At 39.7% G+C, this 25,304-nt stretch overlaps 1 protein-coding gene across 6 annotated transcripts in view; it reads left to right on the forward strand.

Annotated features, from left to right (window-relative positions):
• LOC114493155 (transducin-like enhancer protein 4) overlaps window positions 1-25,304 on the forward strand; it is a 145,509-nt gene that overhangs the window by 73,501 nt on the left and 46,704 nt on the right. For 4 of the 6 annotated variants that reach the window (XM_028507888.2, XM_028507948.2, XM_028507908.2 and 1 more), the window contains 2 exons: window positions 807-1,011; window positions 2,389-2,405. In XM_028507888.2, coding sequence (XP_028363689.1) covers window positions 807-1,011; window positions 2,389-2,405 — 222 coding nt within the window. The remainder of the gene's footprint in view (window positions 1-806; window positions 1,012-2,388; window positions 2,406-25,304) is intronic. The other 2 variants (XM_028507895.2, XM_028507915.2) reach the window with 1 other exon arrangement.

Consider the following 25,304-nt stretch of genomic DNA (forward strand, 5'->3'; position numbering starts at 1 on the left):
CCAGCCTCTTGAGGGCTTTCTCCATGTGTCGGCAGTGTGCTGGTAAAAATGACTTTAAACTCTTGTCAGCACAGTTACTGGTGCATGCATCACAGTCCCACTCAGATAAACCTGTCACAACATAGAGGCGGCTGCTGGAGAAGCGTACAAGGGCAGGCCTCTAGCTTTTCATTCGAGCATCACTAAACGTGCACAGAGTGCCCAATTATTTCAGCATTATTGAGCAAGCCTACAGGAGGACCCAAGCCTTGCTACATTAGATTTTCTTTAGTAATTTGCTCAAGTACCGCTGAGGACACTTAAAGGGGCTTAAAACGGTGGCTGCAACCAGTTTCCTTTTCTGGGTTGTTAATTCAGGTTTTCTCTTTCAAATTAACTCTCGCTGCATGCTGTGCAGTGGTTCTGGGAGAACTGTTTAACACTAATTTTCTCAATTTTCAGCTTTTTTTGTTCAACATAACTGCTTTAACAGTTAGTCACATATATGTTTTGATTAGAAATGCATGATATGTTTTGGAGAATAAAATACAGGTGCTTTATTAAAGAAATCTGAATTTCAGCTATTAAAAGTTACTTAGACGATTGCAAAACCCCCAAGTCTAAGTCAAAAAGACAGCAATTCTTCATTAAGCATCTCCCTCCCTCCCCTTTAAATATTTATTTATTTATTTATTTAATCAATCAATCCTTTATGGGTCCTGGGTTTTCCATGATTTTGTTGTACATCTTTTCTTTCCTTTTATTTTTTTTGGGTGGGGATGCAGATATAGGGAACAAGTTCAATATCTTTGTCTCATTTCTCACAGCAGCAACAACTCCAGGCCCAGCATTTATCACATGGACATGGTCTGCCTGTGCCTCTGACCCCACACCCTTCGGGGCTTCAGCCCCCTGCCATTCCACCCATTGGTAGCAGTGCCGGCCTTCTGGCCCTCTCCAGTGCCCTGGGAGGCCAGTCCCACCTTCCAATTAAAGATGAGAAGAAGCACCATGACAATGATCACCAAAGAGGTGAGCGATTCTCTCACAAGGTCAGCCTGATACTGCCTACCTGCTGCTCAGGGTAGGTTCTAGATGCCACTGTTTTTATTCCTTCCTTCCTTCTCTCTCTCTCTCTCTCTCTCCCTCTCTCTCTGTCTCTCTCTGTCTCTGTCTCTCTGTCTCTCTCTCTCTCTCTCTCTCTCTCTCTGTATTTAATTTCCCATGGACTAAACAAAGGATTTCTGCTGGAAGGTAAATTAATTATTAGAAGCCGTCTTTTGCCACATGATGTCCTAGTGGTTGGCAAGAGTTAATGCACTCCTTAAAAAAAAACAAGGGGTTCTGTTTTTTGGTTATTGTCTTTGATCCCTCCCTTGCTACTACCGCCTATGTTCCCCAAGTCTAAATTAGTAATGAAATCCCACGATGCTTTGTGTTTGAAATAATGAGTATCACTAGGTTTGACCAAACCTATTTTTGGGAGAGACTTGGAGATAAAGGTTCACCTTATAGTTTGACAGAATCAATAATTATAATTTATAAATCAGATCAGCCTATATAGTGCAGTAAAAATCTCACAGGTAAGAAACAATTTTAGTAGTCTTAGTAATTGGGAAAACACAGCCCACATGAGTGAAACCTGTTGGTTTAACTACCTGTCTCATCCAGTCTGATTAGAAGCATGAAATGAACTTAGTTCTTCCTATAAGAACACAATTGTTTGTGCAGCATAGTTGATACAAAGACTAGTACTGCTCCTTCTAGGTTGGTTTCCTGCCTTCACTAAAGTAGATGATGGTACAGAGACATTTTGATGTGACTGTATGTTTGTATGGCACTTAATAATAATTTTTATAAGTTAATGGCAGAAAAGCAAACGAAAAGGTCTCTCCCAGCATTCCTTTATGGAAACTTACTTAGCACATGGGTGGTTCGTTGGTTGGAAGGGTGTGACTCATAATTAAAACTTCTTATCTACTCCTGTTGCAGTGTCATTACTGTGAATTATAATCCTGGGCAAATGATACTTATCACATAAAATAAACTTCCCATCTCTGATGTTCAAAGCACTGTAATATTTGTCGTCCAGTTATTTTAATGCTATGGTTCAGAGCTAAGGCATAATTATAAATACTTTTATAAGTGGGAAAGTTGATAAGGAATATCAATAATAGGAATATTCACCTTTGGTTACTGAAATTGTGTTAAAGGTAGATTGGCACTTTGTGAATCTGCTTGAGTAGTATTAATAATTAACTTTACAGCAAATTTGACATCTGTGCCATTTATTATTTAGCAGGGATCAAATTTGATAAATGTATGATTTTATGTAAACTAACTAGTACTTCTCTTTTTTCCTTCTTCCCACCACTTGATCTGCGTGTGTTGTTGCTGTTTTGCCTGTAGACAGAGACTCCATCAAGGTAGGCCTCAAATTCACAGGTGAAGGGATGGCTTAAGGGGCTCAGAGTGATCTGAATGTATCTAGTAGTGAATTCTTTGAGATTTAGAGAGTGATTTGGTAGGCCTTACCAAATAGTGGTTAACTGCATTTTTGGAATACTTCAGTTGTGTGGTTGAGATTTTTTAAAATATTGGTTCCATTTCTCTATCAGAATTAGATTTGTAGACCCAGATTGAATTATATGATCTGGCTTGCATTGCTCATTTTATTGTCTTGGTATGTGAAAAAAAAATTACTGCTTTTCTCGAGGCTTTGGATATAAGCTAAATAAATAATAAGAAAAAGAAATAAATAATAAATTTGTTCATAAGGAAATACGCATGACTCTCATATTTTGGAAAACAATTTCATCCTACAAAACTCTTCATCAAAACATTTGTTTAAAAGCATTTTTCAGAGAGAACTTTTTTTAATTCGATAACATCTTGGTTTCTAGTATAGCAAGTTATTCTCCTTAAGTTTTGCATCTGTCTTATCTGCCTTCTGTATCTCTTTACAGGCAAGTTTTCAGGAAAGAGGAAAAGTATTTAGGGCCTAATGATTTGGATTTGCTTGTGTAACACCAGTATATGGGATATGCTAAGGATGCCTGAATTTATATACCATAGTAAGCAAATAAGAAAAACAGGCTACCACGGCAGGAAATGAGTAAAATATGGAAATCGTTTGATCACTTTTGAGCCAGGCACATTGTAAATATGCTACCGATAATGCATAATTATATTGTATGTTGTATTTTGTATAGATTCAGAAGGAAAGAACATTTCTTAGGCATTGATGGAAGTACAGACGCTGTCAGTTTCTTATGTATTTTACACTTGAATGTTTTGGACCATAAGCAATTAGTTCTCTTGCAGTTTTTAATGATGTTAATGCACATAAAGACTGAAATCTTCCCTTGGATTTACCAGTGCTGTCACTTTGAATACCTCTTTATTTCTGCCCTTTTACAATAAAAGGGAAGTAGAGTTTTTTCCAAAGCTCTTAAATAATGGAAAATAATAATTAATCTGTTTTACCCTTCAAGATTCTTTGTAATTTGAAAGGGCATCTGCATGCCCATAGAAATGTCAACATTTACAATTGGAACTGCACACATTGAATTATTTAATTATGCATTTACAGTTGTGTATTTTGTTGTGTAATATACATATCAATACCTAGATTAAAAAGCATTCTTAGAGGGTAGTAAGTGTTCCTCCCTTGTGTACTTAGGAAGTAGTAAGTAAATGCATTGACCAGGATTAGCTGATAGCAGCCATTGGAAATCCTGTCTAGTTATTCTGAGGCCATAATGTAAACATTCCCTGCCTTATGATAAATGCATACCTTTAGGCAGGCCAGTGAACTAAACAAAAGCCTCCTCTCCTGCCCCAATCCCAGAAGACTGTGAAAATATTTACACTTCAGTGCACACTTTTGTGTCAATTACATTTTATATTCCCTCATGCCAGAGTAGGATGTATTTTGAAATCATCTATAATCATTCAGTATGAGTCTGGGAGTGAGTGTCTATATAGCTGGAAGCCAGGGGAAAAACAAAAAGGAAATAGAGGTGGATGATTTTGGTTTGACTTATTATGGAATGCTAGCTACAGTGTAAATACATTTAGGGGGGAGGTGTCCATTATCAAATTTGAAGTTGTGTCACGTTTGAGGCTGTCCTGTGGCTTTGAAAGGTGAAGTAGTTTGCTAATTTTTGTAGCCGTGTTCTGTGGTGCTCAAAGAAGCAGTTAGTTGCTTGTTCCATCGATCGTCCTCATCCTCCTGTGAGTGATTCCTGGTTAAAAGGGGCTTTCTATGATTGTCCGCTGTGTGACTTGAGATGGTTTTTATCAGCCCAAGTGTGCCGGTTGCCTGCAGCTGGAGTCAGGCTTGTGTGAAATAATTTATTCATGCAGGATAATGCTCCTTAACATTTAACAGGTAATGAATGTGACATAAATTTCCTTCTTGCTTTTAATTTTTCCCTTTCCTCTTCTAATGTGCAAACAGGCAGCTCTGGTACTCTAAATAATAAGTAATTTTTGGCCATCTGTCAAAAGGAAATTTCAATACAAATTTAAATTAATGGTGCCTGAAATTTTTTATAGCTCCTCTAAAAGCCTCTAATGTGCAGAAAATTCTGAATCTGCTGGTAGTAATTAGTGTTGCATGTAATGAGGATGTGGGCAGTGTTATACAGCCCCAGTGTAACATTTTGATATGGTAGCAAAATTTTGATTTATACAAGGTTATGGATGGGTTTAATTATGAGCGACACTTGAAATGCTTTCTTGATGTTACAGATTATTAAACAGGGCAGATTTTAGAATAGCTTATAAAATATAAATTTGAACTTAATGTAAAGATTTAGGCAATTAAAGTGCTTTAACTTTAGATGTCAAGTAAAGTGAAAGAAATCTCTCCTGTGTAAGTGTTTGTTTGGCTTTTTCCTTCTTTTCCTTTCTCTCCTAGGTAGTTCTGTGGCCAGTAAACCACACACTATTGGCTTTATTGATCTTGTTTTCTACAGCTTCAGTAGCCAAGTTCATTCCTAAGCCTGTTATTTGCAGACCTGTATCTGAAGTTTTTCAACAATGGTGGTGGATGTAAATATGAACCTAAAGGAAAAAGCACTGTAGGAACCCAAGAATTAACTGACTTGGTGATGAGCAACCAGAATGGTGTGTGTTCTAGGGTTATTGACACCTGTGTGTCACTTGGCTATCCAGTGACTCCTTGTGACCGGCAGTGAGCCCCAGATTTGGAGTCTGAAAATGGCAAGAAATGGACCATGATCCACTCTGTTGCTTAGTGGTAGGGTGAAAAGCCCAAAGCTCTTTAAAAGGCCTCCAAAATACTTAGGTTCCCACTTCTCTTTTCTGGGTGGGGGCTTTCTCACAGCCTTCTGGAGGGTTTAGAACTACTTTTCCCACTCCGTGAAAAGATATAAGTGAAACCAAGGAAATGTGTACTGGGGTGATGGAACCTTCCCTCTGCCCATCACTCCTACCAAGTTGGTTGGCTCTGAAGTGGTGGCAGAGAGGAGATTCCCACATACTGCCAGTTGCTTCGAAGTTGCTTGAGGTACCAGGTCATGAAGAGGAGTCATTAGTGTCCTCACATCACTGCCAGTTTTCAACTGCGGGGCTGGAATGAGGGTAATGATTCACAGCTATGAAGGACACGCCACCTAAAACTTGGTAGGAATTTGAAGTTGAGAAATTAGTTCTAATTTCTACCCCCCCACCCTGAAAATGTTTACAGAGTTCTATTACCATCTAGCAAAGAAAATAGGCACCAAAATCAAGAGCAGCTTGTAATATAAAACGCAAAATTCACTATCACCAGCTATTGATTACTTCCATGGCCTCTCCCAACTTGCAATAATTTTGTATGCTTTATTACTTCCTAAGTCCTTTTATATGTATCTACACGGTCCTCCTGAATGCATTAACGTCCTCAAGTCAGATCTGTGAGGGATTTGCCATGTTTTATTTGTAGACAAAAACATAAGCACATTTTTTTTTTACCTCTAGGTGGTGGTGGTTTTATTTTTATTATGGAATATCTTCCCCAAAGTGCTGTGTGGCCATTGAAGAGTATGATCATTTTTGGTGACATGCACGTTGCCAAATTTATCTTCGGAAACACTGCACCATTTTAAAATGTGAAGTGCAATGTTTCCACACAATCTGCCAATATTGAATTTTATAGCTCTTGTAATTCTTGCTAGTATAAGTATGAATGGCATACTTAAACATATTAACATACATAGTTATTTTTCAAGCTGAGTACTTTCCTATGAGTGTATATGCTAAGCGTTTTCCCCTCCTCTGTGAATTCTTTTTGTTTAAGGTTTTCATAATGATCCACTCATTACTTGTTCTAAGGCAATGCCTGTTTATTCTACCCCAACTATATTTCGGTGTATATTCTGTGCTCATGACTAAAACATCATGCCTTGCTTTCCTTGTCTGTTCAGTTATTCTTGTTTGTAATAAAGGTTTCTCAGTGGGGAATTAGTTCACATTGAAGTGTGTGATTCAGACCATGAAAGGACCTTTGCTCTTACTAGTTGTGTTACAGGTGAAAGTAGGTTCTCAGTCTGAATTAACAGAAGGATTACTCCTGTTTGCCCCTTCACTTTGTAAATCAAGACTTAATGGTCAGGGTTGTATTCCAGGGTCTTATGAGACTTTGTCCACCCGCTCTCATTTTTCCTTCCCTGTTTCAAAGGAATAATAGTAGTCCAAAAAAGAGAATGCCTTAGAATACGTTGAACCCCTCAGCAGGTACTGTGTGGGAGAATACCAGAAGAAACCACTTAAGGAGGAAAGGGGGGCCAGCAGGAGAGGGATAATCACGTGGGGAGAAGAACTAAGTCTAGATTTGCACTTACATGTTGGTGATGAACAGTTTAAGGAAGTTTTCCAATAACTAAGGGAGTAAAATGTTCAGAAATGTATGCCAGTCATCAATAAATAGAATTCTTTTTGTATCCTTTAACCTTTGAACACAGACTGTGATATGTTTGAAATTCAACTCCACTTTCCAAACTAAGTATTGTTTTAAGATGTGCTTTTAAAATACATTTTAAGTAGGGTTTTTAAAATATATTAAGTAATATTATTTCCTTATAAGTGGTGTTTCTGATACCTGTTTCCCAACAGAGTAAAGTTCTCTCCCACTAACTTTTTAGCTCCTTGAAGATAAGAATCAATCTTCTTTGTGGAACTGTGTAGGAAGACAAATCAAGGAATAGTTTAAGAAGGCAATTGTAATAGAATTAGGAAGATCTTGACTTCTGCTAGAAATCCTCTCTTTTCCTCTAGGTTAGCTGTGTATTAATGGGCAGGTGAAGCTCCTGGATCCCAGGGCTTCTACTCTAGGCATTTTTTCAGGTGTTCGGAATGTAGATGTGTCCTTATGTTACTGAATTTTACAATAAAAATCTTACACCAAAGGGTATGTTTCTGCAGTAAAGTTGGCCATACCATTAAGCAAAATAAACACAATGGTAGTTATATTTCATTTTGAGTGTTGGGTTGTAGGGGAATAGTTTAATGTTTTAAGTTAGGACTTTTAAGCATTTAATCTTTAACTCCTTCAGTTTTCCAAAACAAGATGGTAATTTGAAATTAAATGTTTAACACTACTGTTGCTTTTTCATGTAGAAGGATTTGTTTCTACCATGTAATTTACTATTTAGAATTACTTTATCAAAGACAATCAGGAAGTTTTTATTCTGCGGGTTTATGATGCAGCACTTTGTTCCGCATTAATTGATACCTGCCCCTGGGCATGTAAGCTGTGTGAAATGTAACAGGTGCCCTCATTCCAGGAAATATGTTGTAATTGTTTGTGGAACAGATGAATAAATATCTGTAGGGCATAGCTGATCCTCAGGTGGTGAGTGTGAGTGAGTGGGGGTTCGCTGAGCCCCCTGCAGCAGTCATCTGAGCAGAACGAGTATTAATTTACAGGGTGGGCTGGTTGTGGGGACTGCCTTCCACTGATTTTTGGCCAGAGTGGTTTAATTCTTTTCCTGTGTAAATTAACCCTCTCAGTTACAACAAACAGTTTCATCCTGGTGTTTATTGTCTTTAATTTTCTTAATTAGAATGCATTTCATTTCTTGCAAAAATATTACACCATAAAGTTTCTGTAATTGGCACTTGAATTTCACATTTGCTCCTCAAAATGTAGATAATTCTCCTAAAAGAATTATTCTAAAGAATTTTTCACCTTCTTTTCTGTGTTCTTACACTAACATTTTCCCATAACCCACTCTGGAAAAATCATAACATCACCCAGGGAGAAGGAAGCTCATTACTCTTACTTCTTGCATTCTTGAATCATTTCTGCTGCGATGCTTACCTCTATCCAACGTATGTATTTTGTTCTACAATGGTTTAAAGTACTTCGGATATATTCTGGGTTAAAGGCTGTATATGTGGAGACCACTAACTGACAGGGGTTATAGTTTTGGACATGAAAAGGAGTCATATTTAATTATTACCTATAGCAGCTGCCTTGGGATGGGACAGGACAGAACAGAATTCTGGGTTCGAGAAAGAGGACTAGAAAGGAGTTTGCTGAGGACTCTCAGTAATTCTTTTAAATAAGCTTGCTCTTAAATGAAAGTAATAAATCATATTTCAAGATTAAATAATGCTACTTAGTTATGGCAGATCAAAACTTTAAATCTTAGAATTGAATCTAAATGTTGAACAGGGTATTACTTTAAATTAATCAGATTCATTAATCAGACCAAATCCATTTATTTCTGTATGTAATAAAATATACAGCTTTAAAAAACAACTTAAGCTTCAAGTACTAGTATTATAACTTTAATTTCTGTTTATGTCTGATCGGGGTGATTGGTGGCTAAGCCCCACCTCCCCTGCTGGGTTCAGTGATGCTGTCCGTTGTGTTTCCTGAGAAACAGGAGAACAACTGCACACACATGCATGTGGTCCGCTCCTGCGCAGTCTGCTTTTCTTGCTTTTCTTGCCCTGCACTTTTTGATATTCCACCCCCTCTTCAGCCCTGAATGTTCATGAAAAGCCTACTCTTTCCTGCCCTTCACCACTCTATCTCTGACTGAATTGCAGCCAGTGAGGTGGAAACTGGCATATCTTAAGTATTGTTATAAGTGAACTTTCTAAGATATGCTGATAGGGTTAAGTTGGGGAATTCTTTTTCCAATTATTAATGGACTCACTAATTACTTGTATGACACCCCAAGGATTCTTGAATTATCTTTCCAAAATTGGTACTGTTCAAGTTGCTGAAGGTTCGGATATAAGGACCGAGGAGGGGTAGGGAGGTGAACAGGTTAGTGAGGCCACCCAATGAGAGGAGCCCGTGGGGGCATATCATAGCACCTGGGTTTTATTTGTTTTTCTTTATGGTCATTTTAATTATTATAGAACATTTTGAGTATTCCATTTATTTACCTTTCTTTAAACTTCTGTTTTCTTGAGCGACATTTGGCCTTTTAAACAACAAAATAAAATTGGAAATGCTAATGTTTTGAGCCAACTAAAGGAGGAAAATAAAAATGTCACCATGGTAACAAAGCTGCTTTCTAGATGGTTTTCTAAGATATGCCTGAACTAGAAGCAGATGTCTGATTTGAGAATCTTGCCTCCTTCAATGTAAACAAATAACTTCTGGGCAGGTGTTGGAAATAATATGGAAATCCTATTAAGCGGCCCCAGTTCCTGTCAGTCAGGAAGCCCATGCCACAAAGGGCTGGTTGTCACAGAAAGGAGCAGAGTAAATTCTCATTAGGCTTGAGCTTTTCCCAGGAAATGATTGTCTCAGTGTGTTTTTTCTCCTGTGAATCTGAATGTAAGCTGTTGCTTCTACTGATCTATTCACTGTTTTTATTTTTCTCCTCTTCATTCCAGATCCTCCCTCACCCCGCCAGCCTGTATGCTCCCCCTCAACCAGCCCTTCCCTTAGATTAACACTTGATCTGTGCTACTGCTCTGAGAGTTGTGACATTTGTGATTTTAACCTCCCACCCTTGGGGGGGAGGGGATGGCAGTGTTCATCCCTGGGCCTTTTGGACAAAGAGCCAGGCTGCTGAGGCTGAGCGCTGTTTGGAACAGGTACAGTGAGGAGCAGCAGCTACAGTACTAATCACTGTTCTGTGTACGTTTACTTGGAATTACAGTTTTATGAATTGAGCAGAAACTATAAAAGCATGGAAAGACACCTCTGTATGAACTTTTAAAAACCTGCATGGTTGTCTGGTAAGCCTCTAAAACTTCACAGTCCAGTACGGTAGGTACTAGCCACACAGAGCTATTTTATTTTAAATTAGTTTAAATAAATAAAACTTAAAAACCCAGTTTCTCAGTTGTATCAGCCACATTTCAGGAGCTCGGTAGCCATATGTGGCTGTGGTAACTGCCATACGAATGCAGATCCAGAACATTCCCATCAACACAGAAAGTTGTAGCGGATAGGGAGAGACTTGGGCCTGAGAAGCTTGCTGGTTCTGCTGTTTCATCGGGTGAAAACTGACGACCTATACTGTAAAGCAAGGTTCTTCTTGATGCCTAGAAAATAAGCGGCATGTGTGTATTTGGGTTTGTAACTTTGATACTGCTCAGGCATGGTCGATAATGGCTGGCTGCACTGACACAGTGACCTTTAAATGGTTGTAGGTTTCTTTTCTCCTTGAAAAACTGGTGGAGCAGTTTAATATGGATTTTCCCAAAATGGACCCCCAGGAGGTGCATTTTAATGTTTCTAGAGAGCAAGTTGAGGCAGTTTGGAGGTAGGGGTGGGGGGGTTGAAGGCTATGTGTAATGATGCTCTTTATAATACTCAGAAGGTTAAATGTGCATAAACACAAAACAAGGCTTCAGAAAAGCTACACTATTATTATGCAGCATTTCTCGGTCTATGGTCCCCGAGACGCACTTCATAAAGCCAATAAAGCGCGCACTGGTGGTCTCCCGTTGCCCTAGCAACGGACCATGGGGCACAGTGTATGTGAAATGCATGAACATCTGTGAATTAATCTTTTTTAGTTTGTTCTTTTCTTGGCACTGATTGGGCCACTCGGGCTTGTGCCTGTGACACTGTGTGTGGAGGGGTAATCTGGATCAGTCCCCAGGGCCTTGCCCTAAAGTGGATGGTGGAATGGCAAGTGCAGGGAGATTTATCCTGGTAGTGCATGTGGCAGTGGAGGGATCTGGCCTGACAGCACTCTCAGTGGGACATTATTAGCTTACTTTCTGGTGCATGGGGAAATAAAAAAATTTTTTGTTAGTAAATCTGAGCATTATTGGGTTTATTGGGCTGCCCTGAAAAAATAATCTTTAGAGAAAATTGAAATAATCACTTGTGTTTATGCCACAGTTATCAGGACTTGAAAGGTCTCTGAGTTACATTCTATACCTTTGTGCCAGCCTCGGGGGACCTCCACCCCAGGGTTATAACCAAACCATTTAGGACTATGTGAATGAGACTCCTGAATTGGATGCTTTGGCTGGGATCTGTTTTGATAAATCTGGTAGTATTCTAGTCTGACCTTAGTTAGAGAAATTAAACTAAACTGGTGACATTTTTATTCTAGGGAAAATAGAGCAAACTGACTAAATAGAGGAGCACTCAGGAGCAGTACTTGTATTGGATAGTTACTCTCCCACCTCCGAAGTAGGATTGCTGTCAGTTCTTCCCCTTTCCTGCCCCTCCCTCCATTTTCAAACCGGCACCCTCCCCCTGACTGCAGCGCCCTGTCCAGACTGTGCAGTTCCTCCTGTCCCTGCCAGATGCTCACTTGTAAACCGTTTTGCTCACCCTTGTTATTTTCAATTCCCTTCTCTTTTCTTCCTTTTTTTCTCCTCCTCCTAACTCCCCCCTCCCCCCCCCAGCATTGTTGCTTGGATGTCAACCCTCTTTTTTTTTTTTTTTTTTTTAAGATTTTATTTATTTATTTATTTTATTTTATTTATTTATTTTAGAGAGGGAAGGGAGGGAGATAGAGAGAGAGAAACACCAATGTGCAGTTGCTGGGGGTCATGGCCTGCAACCCAGGCATGTACCCTGACTGGGAATCGAACCTGCGACACTTTGGTTCACAGCCTGTGCTCAATCCACTGAGCTACACCAGCCAGGAGATGTCAACCCTCTTTCTTAGGAAAGAAAGAATGTTACATATGAAAGGTCTCATCCTGAAAGTAGTCCCTATGTTTAATATTTAGGGTGAGAAGTTTCTTTAATAAGTGTATTAAGACAGAAGTGTGTGCTGCATGCTAGTCCATTTGATTTGCTTTATTGTCATTAATATCGAGGAACATTTATGTACGAAGAACTTGCCGATCTGTACTGGCTTTCCTTTGGACATTAAAAAGGCACAGCTGCACCTTTGTAGCTGGGAGATTTTCCTAATTTTCTGTTAGACAACTAACCAGAAATTATTATTTTAATGGTTTCTGACTTTAAAACCTGTCGGTGTGGATAGATGAACTTGAAAATTGAACAGTGCAGTTGAAATAAAACATTTAAAGTTGGTTGGTAGGTATTGACTTGGCAGCTGTAGGGCAAATAGGCCTGCACTGCCTCCTTGGGGGCACATAGGAAAGATTAGGTATGATTCCTTCCCTCCAATCATTTTCCCGTTCAAATATGGCACTGAGATACACTGCCTTCTGAGTAGAGTGAAATACAGTAATGGATTGTTTCTCTTCATTTCTTTGAGCTTCCAGTTAGTCCTGAATTCTTTTAAAATGTGCATTTAAAACTAGTTTATGATGATTGGAGGACTAGCTTCTGAAGTCAGTCTTCCCAGGACGCTGCCAGGGGTGATGTGCAAATACATGCAAACGGGGAGCCTTCAGCAAGCACTGACAGCCACGCCAGTGGCAACGTTCTGTAGACGCCCAGTCTTGATGGTGCCTTGTTACTGGCATTCAGATTGTATTTTGTGGGAATCAGCGAAATAAAATATTACTGTCAGACTTGTGAACACCCTCACTTTTCAGCTGGTTTCTCTGGTTTAAAAAAAAATGTTTTCTGTTGCTGCTGTCAGTAAGTGGCCTCATTTCTATTCAGATGAAATTTTATTCTTTCAGGTACCAGCTTTCTAGAAATACACTGTAGCGTCAGAAGTCGAACAGTTACAGGCATTATTAGAGGCCTTAAGAAGGAAGTAGAATGCTGAAGTTGTGTTTTTTCATGCCCTGGACTAGTATTTGTTTTTTTTGAAAGCATAATTCTTTATGCCCAAAATTTAAATTTCTTAGACACTCACAGGAAGAAGTGTAAATTCCACAGTGATAAATGGCAATGAGTAAACTGACTATAGTGAAGAGGGGAAATGAATTTGAACCTCTGCTGTTTCGTGCATCTGTGTGTGACAAAGTATGTTACAAGCAGCAGTTTTTTTGTAATCTGGATGTCCAAAGGCCGGGAAAGGAAAGAGAACAGAAATAATCTAGGCCAGAAAAGATCTCTAGCATTCACATTTTTTATCCCTACTATATGTGCTAGCCCAGAAACAGCAATAATCCTTGACTTTTATTTTTAACTGTTACTTGTTTTTAAAGTATTTATAGAAAGTACACAAGTATTTTCATTACTGTTGTGGATACGTGGATCTGTGAAAACAAAAGGTATTTAAGGGGAAACATTCTTGCATGGTTTTCTTAAACACAGTACTGCCGTGGAGCATTTGGTGGAAGGACTTGTCTCAAAAGGTCGGGTTACCAAACCTGTACATGATACCTTCCCATTGGGACTACCCCTGACATTTGTGGGGCCTGCAAGAGAGTAAAAGTGGAGGCCTTCATATCAAATATCTAAGTATTTAAAAGTTAAAAATCCAGTTAGCAAATATACCTTCATGATGATCTGAAACTCCAGGTTTGACTTTTAAATTCACAGGCCCCTGCCTTTTATTGCTAGAATCACATGGGTCCTCACATTTTTTCTTTCTCACTTCACAACTTCATTTTACCCCACTGGCTGCCCTCGGGTCTAACTGTGTTCAAACCAGCAGCTTAGTCTATCCCTGAAAGGCCCCAGGAAGAAGACTGGGCCGGTCCTGAACTCGGGCCTTTGGGCAGGGAGTACGGGGACTTGGTCATGGTGTAGAGTGGGTGAACAGAGAGTGTGTGGGCATGTCCCCTTGGTCCTGCGGAGGGGCTTAGCTGGATGAGGGTCCGGAGCCCAGGTCAGGGGCCCCTCTTGCCAGACTGTTTGGTTTGTATATGATTTCACAAGCCATTCATCTAAGAGGGAAGTGGCAATTTGCAACTGTTGCATCTCAAAATAATTCCTTGTTAAATAAACAACATTTTGATCAAAATTAGGCGGGGGAATTGACATTCTAGAATATGATCTTCAGGGACAGGTATTTTTAAACTGAGGTTTGTAATGTGTTAATACATGTCTAACTATACTCTTAAAATACTCCTAAAAATCATAAACACACATTGTACCTATTGGCTTTGCTTGTGAAAGGGAGGTGGGAGCTTTTCAAGTAGAACAAGGTAAAAGATGGTCAAGGGCCATGCTTGTGGGTTGTTCTGATGGCTGAGTAAATGGCTTTACGCTCAGTCTTATCTCCAGTCCGGTACATAGTGAAGCTTCAGCCTGTAGCGACCATGCCAGGCAAGGTTAGACTTAAAAGGATTAGTTGTAAAGACCTGGCTCTCTTAAACTAGAGATTATCACAGAGAACTAACTCAGGTCATGATTTCTGTTTTCATCTGTTTTTGTTCCTTTCATGTGCTTCTACACGGGCAGCAGGACGGTTGGAAGTGCCGCAGAAATATTTGAAGAACCTTGTCTGGTAGTTTACGTGGGAAGTTGTTGAATAATTCACGTAACAAGTGATTAGACAAGTACTTGTCCATCTGACTGAATTATTCTACATGTTTGCCCAGGCAGCAAAGGAGGCACACAGCGTTTCCTCCTCCAGAGGGTATACAGTGGCCGTATTGACCCATCTAGTTATTGGGTTTCAGCCTTTTGTTGACATTGTTGTAAATGAAAGCAGCCCAGACAAGCTCTGAGCAGCTGGGCTGGATAATTGTGAAGGATTCATGCTTGTTGCTGTTACCCCCAGTGTTTGCAGTGGGTTGTTTGCTTTGACTTTTGTTGAACTGTTGACAAAAGCATTAGATACAAATGGGAACAAATAAAGTGGTGAGATGCCAGGAGGGCTTGGCAGGAGTAGTGGTTTTCATTCTGACTTAAATGGGGGATGTTGGAACTTATCTAGATGGGAAATGGAAGGTGTAAAGTGTATGTGTGTGGCTGTTTTCTTTTCAGGTACCAAACTGGAAAGTAGTTTGCTTTTTATTACCTTGGTTCAAAGAGGTGAGAGAATTAAGGAGGCCACCATGTCTTATAACCTTAAAAAAGCCACATTATACTTATGCCCTTCAGGTGTGTTGCTGGCCAGGAATGCTCTAACACAAATAGTTTCTGGATTCCCCCTCCCCAACTTAAAAAAAAATTTTTTTTAAATAATGGAAGTATTTTGGCTTGGGGAGATGACAGGCATGACGTTGAGGTAGGGAGGATAAAAAAAAAGCAGTATATGCTAAAATAGTATAGCTAGCAAAATGGAAGTCATTTACTGGAACGCTTTTAATTTGGTTTAAACAAAATACTCTTTTGTATATTCAAATGGAGAGTAGCTCAGCTGTTGTGAAGCCAGAAAATTAATGGTATTTTTAGTGAAATAGCAAAAGCATGTCAACAACATAGCTGCAGATGATAATGCTGGCGTTTTATTCATGAGGAATTATCAATGCAGGTTACCGGACAACACAGTGTGACTGAAAATGATTGAGTGTCGGAGAAGCTGCTATCCTTCTGCTCGATGATTTCATTTTGTGTTTAGCCCTTCCTCAGGCTTCATTTGTGCATGTATTTTCCCTAGCACAAACCAAAATATAAAGTCTCCTTGGCCATGGATTATATGCATATTTTTCCCTTTAAAATTTCTTAAAGTTCTTTTTGAGTATTGACGTAAAAGCTGTGGAGTGTTTTCAAATGCACAGCTGGCCAGTGGAGATGGGTAGGCTTCAGAGAAAGGTCTCTCTGAGGAATTCATCTAAATAGGCCTGTGGGAGTTGTCTAAAAGCACTAACCAGCGCAGCTCACCAGAATGCAGTGGACGGAGAACTGCATGGAATTGCCTTCCTTGGTAAGGAAAGGATTTGGAATACATAGGCAGGCCAGAAAGATGTTCATAAAACATGGGCAGGGAGAGATAGAAAATATATTTAGGAAGTTGAAATGCTCCCTGGGACAGTGCATTTCAGCGATATGATAATTGAAATGTTTACTAAAAATGTATTTGAATGATCAGAAAAATCAAGCCATATCTCCTTGTGTTTGGTCTCCAGTTTTGGTCCCAAGTGCTCTGGGCACCATTCATAGGACCTTCTTTTTGTTGGTACTGCTTTACATAACATCCGAGCAAGGAGAAGCCTGGCTTCCCCTTCCGTGTTCCATTCTCCAACCTTATCTGTGGGATTTCCCTCCTGTACTAGTGACAAAAAAGAATGGCTTGTACCTTTGTCTCATTGTTCTTTGGTTCCAGTACCTCACACAACCAGATCTTAAAGAATTATAGCAGGAAATAATAGGAATTTACTGTTTCTTGCAGAAGTGGGAATGGTAGATTATTTTTATCTGCAGCATCTCCAGTCCTAGAGACTCGTAATCAATTGAGACGTGAGTGGGGGTGACTATGGGTAGACAGAAATGGAGGTGTACATTATATGACCGCTCCGTAGTTTGCTAAAAAGACGCAAAATGAATTCTCTCCAGGTTTCAAGTCATAGATGATACTGACTTTTTTCAGTAGGTGATCAAGTAGGGGGACCTAGAGCTGAAATTCATAGGGAAGAAACCCCTGAAAGGGCTGGTACTGAGTGCAGATAAATCAGTCTGACTGAGAAGTTGTTTCTTTGGATTTTGGTCCTCAGGAGAGGAGGCGGGGAAACCACGCAAGTTAGAAAACTTGAAAAGACAATACGGCAAGAAATTCATCATTGTTAACAAGCTAGAAGAAAAAAGAGTGTGAGATGAGGCTCCAGACTTGACCCAGCATGACTCCAAAATTATGAGAGACTGTGGGCAAAAATGCAATAAAAGGCTCACAAGTGAAAGGAATGAGTTGAAGAGAAATTGACTTAGGCCAAGACAAATAGGTTGGCACACTGCATCCCCGAGGGCAGTGGTCACGGCCACAAGGGGAAGCATATTTTGGAAGAGACCTGTTTTGTAGACAGATGGGCCTCAGTCTTCCCTCCTCCTCTTTTCCCACTACTCAAACAGGTATTCATGTTCACTGTGCTCTTAAAGTTAAAAGAACACGCTTGTAAAGGGTGACTCAGGATGGCTCTTTGTATACTCTGTTTGAACCACATTGCTTAATGTTGGGAAGCTGGTGTGTGTTGTGACCTGTCCACATCTATACATGTGATACGCTGTGAAGTCTGGCCAGCCTACAGGTGACAGACAGTGCTGGGATACTGGTTAGAAACTCAAGCTCAGGAGTTAGGGGGCCTGGGCTCCAAACCCCACCTTCTGACATTTACCAGGCTTGGGGAGGGCTACTTCTCTCATGTTTTGTTTATTGTGACGAGGGTGGCAAAGGTAACTTTTCAAAGGTGCCTGACACTTAGTAGGTGCTAGTGAATTTTACTTTGTTTTAGTACACAATATGGATAATATGAAAATAACTTATTTCCACTTATTATTCTGGGGTTTAATATTGAAATTAACTTGTATTCCACAGGCAAGCACCACATTGACAGCAGAAAGAAGTAAGCTAGAAATGTGCCAGGCTGTGGGGAAAATTATTCTGAGATTAAAATTTTACTGCAAAAAAATCTACAAAATGGATCTTGTACGTGCAGATGGTTGAGAATTAACTTGAGCTGATTTGAGCACACATTTAATTCCAAAGGGGATTTCACGTTTCGGGATAGTTCAACCTTGGCTGAGAACGTGACTTTTATGTATTTTACAGCAAAAACCACTTGCCACTCATAATAGACGAAATTGGAGACCAAACAGGGAGAACCTTGTGGGTTCCTGTCAGTCTAAATCTAAATCCCCCTTTTAAAAGTCACTGCCCTGCTGTGCTGGCTCTGTGTGCTGCTTTTGGTAGCAGAAGCTATTAACTAGCCTTTCAGGCGCTGAAGGAGTGGCCTGAGGACCCCGGTCCCAGACTACTTTGTGTTTTGCAGAGAGCCCCTTTTATTTTCATGTCAGATTACCTGTAAAATGGACTTCTCCCACCAATTTTGTAAACTGTAATAATTCTGGCGTCCTTCTAATTGTGTGGGGAGAAGGGACTGTACCCAATAGGAACTTGGAGAGACTCTTGCTGCTTTTCATTATTTTACTGCTCATCTGCCAATCCCTGTCAGTAATGTCCACTGCTGGGGAAGGGACACACTTCCCTGAACTATAACACTGATTCGTTTGCAGCTCCTTTTTTCCTCCAGGGTGAGTTAACAGAAGAACCTCATGAGACAGGGACACAGCAGTCTTGGTACATTTTTGGCAGGGGCGCGTCTTGGGGAGGGGGGAAGCATATTTGCAGTATTCGGGATGCTTGGGTGACAGGGGCCTGGGCCCAGCAGGGCAGGGTAAGGATGGTGCCCTACTCCAACTTGAGAAGTGCTTTCATAAAGGTGAACACTGGAAAGTGTTCCCACAGGGTGAGGCCTAGTTGCTGAGATTTCAGCACAGAGATTAGCCTCAGTTTCTCTAAAATAGGCCCATCTGGAAAATATTATACTGCCTGTGCTTTTTAGGCTGTTGAAATAATACTTTACCTTCCTTTGCTCATTTTTTGGTGTGTGACATTTCAGTGATAAGTGCTCTATGTACGTTTTCACAAAATAAGGGAACCTTCCTGTTGTGGGGAAAGGAAACCCAGAATGTAAATTCACATTGGCCAAAGAGTCATACCAACAAGATTCCAGCAAATTCCATATCTTCTTAATAGGAATGATAAAACGGCTAGAGTTCTTTTATACTCTGGGCACGAGGCAGTGCTTGGCCTCATGGGGAGGGTGCGGCATAGCCAGGTTTCCCACTGGGGTTAGGCAATGAAGGGCATCTCAACAGAAAGGGTGTCATCTCTCCACAGAGGCCAGCATCGGTCTGGCAAAGCCTGAGAAGGTGTCTTTCAAGTGACTCTGTTTTATAGCAAGTTACCTCATCTGGAGGTTCAGTGCCATCTCCCTAGGTGATGTTTTCTGTGAGAAGAGAACCTGGGAACCATCAGGTACCCCGTTCTTAACAACCAAACCTTTGTTTTTAGAAAAGTGGTGACTCCACAGAAGGCCCATGAAGCCTTTCTGGGATCAGTTCTGCTAGAGAATTCTTGAGCTTTGCTTTTCTTTTGTTTTGTCCTACCTGAGATGCCACTTTGGAATGCTTTATGTAGCTCCGGTTTGAAATCTGATGGAGAGGGATTCAGAGTTCTCTGGTTATCAAACTAAACACCAGTGATTGGTTTTGTTGTTTATTTGTTTGTTCGTTTGTTTTAGAGATTTATTTTATTTAAAAGACAAGGAAAAGGAATATACATTTCTCTAGTTTGGAAAACCCATAAAGGAAGGACTGGATTAAATGGCAACTTTCTAGCCACCATCAGAAGTCTGTTAAAGTGCAAGTGAGGGCAGGTGAGGTGTTGAACACTCTCAGCCCAGGGACTCAATTAAAAATGCTTTTAAAATGTAATTCCAATCAATTTGGATAGTCCTAGAACATTGCAAGATGTATGAAAACATGTTTTAAATGCCAGCAACCAGTGAAAAGGGCACGGTTTCAGAAACCCTGCTATAAATTATCTGCCTTTGGCTTTCAAAAACACAGAAGCTACATCATTGAAATATTCAGAATAAATATCAGAGAGAATTGTACATTCTACATTGCACATTCTACAAGGAATGAAATTTTTAGAGAAAGATCTAGTTTTGTTTGGCCTAAGATCCTGACATTTTTTTAATGGTTGTCACAACATTTGTTTTGAGAGATGTACAAATCAAATCTGATTATAACAAATATCTTTACAACAAAAATACCGTTATAACCAAACAATTTCTAGACCCCCAACCACTAGGCCACTTACTTAAAATAATATTGAGTAGAACCCAGTTCCATTAAATCAAAATAATGTGGGTTAGTCTTGGAGGTTTGTCCTTCGTGTTTTTTACCTTCTGGAATCCATATACATGGATTACCTTTAGAATATACTATATGATTTTTTAAAGTGTAATTTCCCTTGCAAATTACTTTTAATACTGAAGTACCTGCTTTTGTGGGATGAGTCCACCCCAAATGAAATGCTGCTGATTCCCTACTTTGCATATTTTAATTTCTGGGTTGCTTTTTTAAAAAAGCTTTTATTTATTGATTTTTTACTTTATTTTTAGAAAGAGGGGAGGGAGGGAGAAAAGGAGGGAAACATCAACTGGTTGCATCTTGCACGCCACCAACTGAGGACTGGGCCCGTGACCCACCCCGGCCAACTGGGAATCACTCCAGCAACCTTGGTACATTAGGCCAGCACTCAGTTCACTGAGCCATACCAGCCAGGGCTTTTTTCGTGTATTGATTCTTCTATGTGCCCTGACTAGAGATTGAACTTGCAACCTTGATTTATTGGGACAAAGCTCTAACCTACTGAGCTGCCTGGCCAGGGCCTTTGTTATTTTTATGTTTAGAAAATTTTTTTGTGTATAACTTCTCCCTAAAAAAAATTAAAGTGGTAGTATAATTTACATTTTACTTATTGTCAGCCACCAAAAGTACTGGCTGCAACTTGCTCATATGTGAAACAAAACACACCTCAAACTACAATTATAATGAATGGTCATAGTCCTGTGGGAGTAGTTTGTGCCTCTGGACCCAGTGGCTTCCAGTCCTGGCTGTGTGTGCTCTCCTCAGGGGGATGACTTTATAGAAGGGCAGTTCTGGTCTGTGACCGGTGTGGCTCCTGCCTCTGGCTATCCCTGGACCCTCCACTCTGGAATCCTCCTCCTCACATGACACTTGCCTCAGGCTTTCCTTCCCAGGTAAGAAAAATTGAGAGGTGGACTGTTGCTTTTCTCTATGTTTATGAAAATTGCTAGAAGGCTGCTTAGTACAGAGTGAAAAGCATGTGCTTTGTAGCTGCTGCCATGGGTTCTAGAGACAACTCTGCCACCTGCTAGCCTTTTGACCTTGGACAGTGATAATGAAAATAATTAGCAGTGTGGGTGCACTTACTGTGTGCTGACCAGGTCTTTACAGCCATCCTTCTCTTCGGTCATAACAGCCCACTGAGGTGTAGTTTACTGTTATTTCTAAATTGCAGATGAGGAAAGTGAGATACAGGTTTGCCCACAGTCACCCAGAATGGAGCCTATCAGATGAACTGTTAGAACCAAGTTAATCTCCAGAGCGCATTCTCTTCATCTCTCTACTAGGGTCACTTTAAACCTCATCTGGATAAAGCGTACTTGGTGTAGGATAAGTATTTAGAGACATGCCTAAGGAGATATGGCAAAGTGCCTGCCATGTAGGAAGTCAATAAATGGTACGTGAGCTCCTATCTTTCCTGTCTGTCACATCCACAAAAGTCCGAACTAATTAGATTCTGATTTTGTATATCTGTAACCATGCTGTGTGATGTGTTTGTTCTTTTGTGTGACTTACCTGTCACTTCTTTAGAGGATAGAGGGGAAGCTTCTCCTGGGGCAGGGAGAAGGTGGCATGTGTTTTTCATAGTTCGTATTTTGTATGCCTTCAAAGTGGTGATTTGAGGCCACTTTTATTTCACAGCAGTTTGGAATGTCATCACACACACACTTCTGTGTGTGTTTTGTGTTAATGTCTCATATCTAGCAGACGTATCCTCTTCTTACAGCTCAGAATCTGTTATCTGGTTAATTACAATTTATGCAGATTAAAGAATCTGACAAAGAGTTCAACTTGTAGCCTCATTTGGTTTGTTGGAGGCTACTAGGAATACTCTTACAGTAATACAATTTCCTAATTTGGATTTTATAGTTTGTTATCATTTTCATTTCATGGAGAAGCAAGGGTAGTTTTGTTTTTGTTTTTTAATAACTACAACTACATTTAGTGATATTTTTAACTAAATGTCATAACAACTTATAATTGTTAAATTTATGCTTTTTGCTCTCCTTTAATTGATGAACAAATGCTCATGCTTTCAGTATTTTGGCTGCGGATGGATCCTACCAGCTCACTTGGAGATCTATGACATGCATTGAAGAGGGACCAAGGGCTAAGTACTGTTAGAGTAGAAAAGGTGGGATAGTTGGGTGGGAGTCACAGAGGAATGAACGCTTGACTCCAAGGCTGTGTCAGTTTGAGGAGAACTTGAGCAGTTTGGTTGAGGGCTGCACATGATGGTGATTTATGCGTTTAGAATACCAAATTAGGCCCCAGGGTTTGACAGAAGCATTTTTGTACTGATTTGTGAATCCACTTGAAAAGAATTAAGACATAGAAATTAAATCTCATTTATTCTACCTTTAACAAGTCACCTTTATTTAAAACAAAAATAAAGCATGCCACCAGGCTATCCTATAAATTCAGAATGTGTAGTCATTGATAGCTATTTGTGATCGGGGTGGTCATTGACAGCTATTTGTGATCGGGGTGGGCGCTTAATCATTTTCAAGTTTCCTCTTTTCTTAACACTATTATTGCCACCCTGATTAGTCATTTTGCTTCTCTTTTGAATACAATTTTCAGCTTACATTAGGGACCTAAAGTGAGGTGAAGGAGATGATGTCTTAGAATCCTGTTCCAGCCACTTTGATCTATCTGATTGGATCACAGGCATCATGCAACATGCGTAAAGCTAGTGTGCCCTGTAGAGTGGCAGTAAGGGAACCTCTTTTATGCTAATTTTATTCTACTGTCATATTTGATGATCTGTTAATTGCCACTGATGTTTGTTTTAGATACTCTAATTAATGGAATCTTCACTGTTTTTGCTCCCCAAGGTCTTTCTAGTAAAGAGCACAATAGATAAATAAATTACTGCTTTTGTTACCACTGAAACTATCTTTATCTTGGTTCAGTAGTCTAACTCATTGAGCTTATTTTATTTTTAAAATAAAACATTCAGAAAGAGGGAAGAAAGCCAACTAGGGATATTGTAGAAAGAGCACTGGGCTGGGATTCAGGGGGCCTGCTATTCACCCTCTCTGTTCTTGCTTAGTCTCAGCTTTCTCGTCATGTTGCATGACTGCTCAGGTTCTTCTGAACCTAGGGTTGAGCTGTGTGTTATATAATAAATCCTGTGAAGTATTCTGTTTATTTGATAGTAGTGTTTCACTATGCAGAAGCCCCAGCATATTAGAGCTAGGTGTTATTCTCCTGTACATTCAGGTATTCTAAATGAAATGTTGAAGCTGACTCAGACATGTAAATCAAAATTCACCCCTCTGCCCCCAAAATGAGTGAGAATGCTGATGTAAGCCATGAATCAGACAATGACATAATGGAAGGAGACTGGATTTGGAATTGTATAGAGTTAGGTTCAAATCACAGCCCTTCACAGACTAGAGATAGATGACTTAGAAGTATACTCAATTTCTCCCAATTATAATAGATTCTTTATAAAATGACAACAGTAATAATGTTATCCATTTCATTGGGTTATTACAAAATTAAATGAGACAATGTGTGTAAAGTACCTTGTGAAGTGCTTGGCAACCAGTCAGTTCTCAGTAAATGCTAAGATCATGTATTTAAAATGGTATTCAGGCTAATTCAATATACTTTTTGCATGCTAAACATTGCAGTGCCTAGATTTAATTCAGTTTGTGGCATCTTCCTGATTTTTTGTTCTTTTGACACTGCATGCACAGTGGAAATAATGGTAATAGCTCCACTAGAGCATCCGAACGAAGCACATGTATTGGAGTTAGGCTTTTGTTCCCTGCGCTTTCCATGCCTTGTCGCATTTTAGCGTGTCTTTTCCTTTTCCCTCATCATAATTAATTTTAGTTACCTGTAAGTACTGGAGTATGATAATAGCAGAGCCAAGATGGTATGGTCGAAATTTTTAAGTTTTTTAAATTGATAATCACAGGCCCTGCTAACCTTTTATATAGTCACTTGTTCATTAAACTCTATTATAAGACATTTCTGTGTTTTGAAATTATATGTAACTAAAACAAGCTTATATTGAACCTGCAGTATCCTAGAAGTTGTAAGATGTGACCTCCCCACAGTCCTTCCGCTTCAGAATTTTGTAGGCTAGTCATTAGTTTCATACCTGTATAAATGTGGTCCAGTTGTGGGTGCTCTTTAACTTACAGAATCACAAGTGGGCAGTGTAAGAGGCTCTTTACATTTACCAAACTCAGAAACTTCAGAAGGAACATTACTGAAAGAGGTTAACCTTACCGGTACTCTTTAGTAAAACTATTTTTGTGTTTTTTGTGTTTGTGGATAAAGGTAAGTACGCAGTCAGTATCTTGTTAGCAAAACAAGTAGTAAGTGACATAATTGCTATACAAGTTCAGGGAACTATTTAATACTGAACACAGTCCCTGTGTCTGTTACAGAAATTAGTTGGAAATACGTGAACTGTAATGAGGTAGAAAAGAAATTTTGTGCAGCCTTACCAAGGATCCAGGATATTCAGGTCCAGGAAAGAGGAGCTTCATCGGGCGGGGGTGTGTGTGTGTGTGTGTGTGTGTGTGTGTGAGACAGACAGACAGACAGACACCGCTGCCTCTTTGGTAATTAGAACCTTTGTTTCCTCACAGTTCCGTCTCGGAACCTAATGTAGTAAGACCAGAAACAGTGTGTAGGCTCTACTCTGTGTATATTGTACTCAATAAACGTTCTTGTTTATCAACAGAATTTTATTGCCAGCTTGAATTGGAAACCGCATGCAGACCTTGTTGTAATCCTGGCTTTGCTTTTTACTAGCGGTAGGACTTCAGACAAGTCTCTCCACTTGCTTTTACTTAGTATTAACATCTCAGTAGTTGTACTAAAAGTCCTCTAAGTTTTTGCCTGCATCTAAAATTTAAGTCAAGATTCAATCTGGGGTAAGTTATGTCTTGATGAATGATAATGGGTCTTGGATATACTCGATCAGCTCTGGTGGAGAGAACTTATCATCTGCCAGTTCAGTGAATGATATATTTTGTTCATGTTTAGGTGTATCGATGAAAATGGCTTTCTTATATTTGTTAGATTTTGATAAGGAGTTGGCTTCATACAGATCTTGTGGTAGAAGCAAAGGTGAATTGGGCCCAGATTCCTTGCCTATAGAATGACAGGTTATACGTACCAAAAAGGTCATATCTCTAGCTTTCCTATTATTGGGTGT

This window comes from Phyllostomus discolor, chromosome 3, assembly GCF_004126475.2.
Source record: "Phyllostomus discolor isolate MPI-MPIP mPhyDis1 chromosome 3, mPhyDis1.pri.v3, whole genome shotgun sequence".
Taxonomy (NCBI): domain Eukaryota; kingdom Metazoa; phylum Chordata; class Mammalia; order Chiroptera; family Phyllostomidae; genus Phyllostomus; species Phyllostomus discolor.